The sequence below is a fragment of the Cyprinodon variegatus genome, unplaced genomic scaffold (genome assembly GCF_000732505.1).
Source record: "Cyprinodon variegatus isolate N-32 unplaced genomic scaffold, C_variegatus-1.0 Scaffold740, whole genome shotgun sequence".
NCBI lineage: Eukaryota > Metazoa > Chordata > Actinopteri > Cyprinodontiformes > Cyprinodontidae > Cyprinodon > Cyprinodon variegatus.
Window position 1 is genome coordinate 129,610 of NW_015151193.1, and position 1,688 is coordinate 131,297.

The window sequence follows — 1,688 nt, forward strand, 5'->3', positions numbered from 1 at the left end:
TCTGTCCGTCCATCCCTCCGTCCGTCCATCCATCCCTCCGTCCATCCATCCCTCCGTCCATCCATCCGTCTGTCCGTCTGTCCATCCATCCCTCCGTCTGTCCATCCATCCGTCTGTCCGTCCATCCCTCCGTCCGTCTGTCCATCCATCTATCCATCCCTCCGTCCGTCCATACATCCCTCCGTCCATCCATCTATCCGTCCGTCCATCCATCCATCCATCCATCCCTCCGTCCGTCTGTCCATCCCTCCGTCCGTCCATCCATCCGTCTGTCCATCCATCCATCCATCCATCCCTCCGTCCGTCCATCCATCCCTCCGTCCGTCCATCCATCCATCCATCCATCCCTCCGTCCGTCCATCCATCCCTCCGTCCGTCCATCCATCCGTCTGTCCGTCCATCCCTTCATCCATCCATCTATCCGTCCGTCCGTCCATCCCTCCATCCATCCATCTATCCGTCTGTCCGTCCATCCATCCCTCCATCCTATGTGGAGGGATGGATGATAGATAGATAGATAGATAGATAGATAGATAGATAGATAGATATCTATCATCATTATGACTTTTTCTGATAATGTTACATTATTCTGATAATGTTATGACTTTATTGTCGAATTAAAATGAAAAACATCTCTAGCCTGGCCCTAATTTAATCATTTTCATAATTTATAAATGTAGACACCTACCCACACATTTTTATGCACAGTTATTTTACACCATAAGCTGAAGGAAAAATGAAGATAGAATGAGTTGGTAAAATGATTTATAATATATAAGGATTTATATCCAACATTAAATTGGGAATGTACCAAAAAATACAGAAAACTTGAAATATTTCTAATTTATTTATGTGAAATATTAGCCTCAGTAAATATCAAGCCCAGAACATTTCTGTGGGATTCCGAACCCTGTCTATTGTTTGTGCTGCTACAGTATTTACAGACGATCTAAACTGAGTTTCATTAAACAAAACCGTTTTTAAAGTTAAAAACAAACAGTTATTGGGAAATCTAACCTTTCATTTCTTTTTTATGGAAATAAAGAGAGCAACATGAGGATGAGGAATGAAGAACAGTTGGTCTTTGCTGTGGAACTGGAGGTGAGAAATATTTTAAATATATGTTTAATGTTCTGAGTTGAAACTTCAGAGGTTTGAAGTTGTCAACAAAGGTCATTTTTTAGATTGCCTGCATAATAAAAGTGCAAAACAAATATGAAACAAAGTAAATCGACGGAGAAAAAAAAACAAAAAAAACCCCCGAAGGTCTTATTTTGCCATTAGAAAAATAGATTCTGTGATCAGATGAAAAGGCATAAAAACAAGAGACTGTTATCATGCTGAATTAACTAAACAAAGCATATTTTCTTTGTCTCCTGTGCAGAATCTACATCTTTCCCAGAGAAAGTTACTTCAAACTACAGGAGCTGCACTTCCCTTCTCTCCTCTGAAGGTGAAAACGTTAAAGGAGAAATCAATGGATCATTCTTTATACCTAAAACTAACACTTTCGCAGTGATTAAATTAATTTAGTGATAATCAGTAAAAAAATTAAAACAATAATTTTGGTCTGGGAGCGGCCATTTTTGCCCAAATATAATAGCCCCTCCCTCCTGCCATCTTCCAGCAGTGACGTCACGGTGCGGTAAGCCTAGCGCCATTCTCCCCGCTTTACAAGCTAAATCAAT

The 1,688-nt window shown here is 40.6% G+C and overlaps 1 protein-coding gene across 1 annotated transcript in view; it reads left to right on the forward strand.

Annotated features, from left to right (window-relative positions):
* The window catches only part of atp6ap1l (ATPase, H+ transporting, lysosomal accessory protein 1-like), a 20,584-nt gene that overhangs the window by 14,609 nt on the left and 4,287 nt on the right, over positions 1-1,688 (forward strand). The window contains exons 3-4 of the mRNA XM_015395432.1: positions 1,046-1,101; positions 1,385-1,453. Of these exons, the coding sequence (XP_015250918.1) occupies positions 1,046-1,101; positions 1,385-1,453 (125 nt within the window). The remainder of the gene's footprint in view (positions 1-1,045; positions 1,102-1,384; positions 1,454-1,688) is intronic.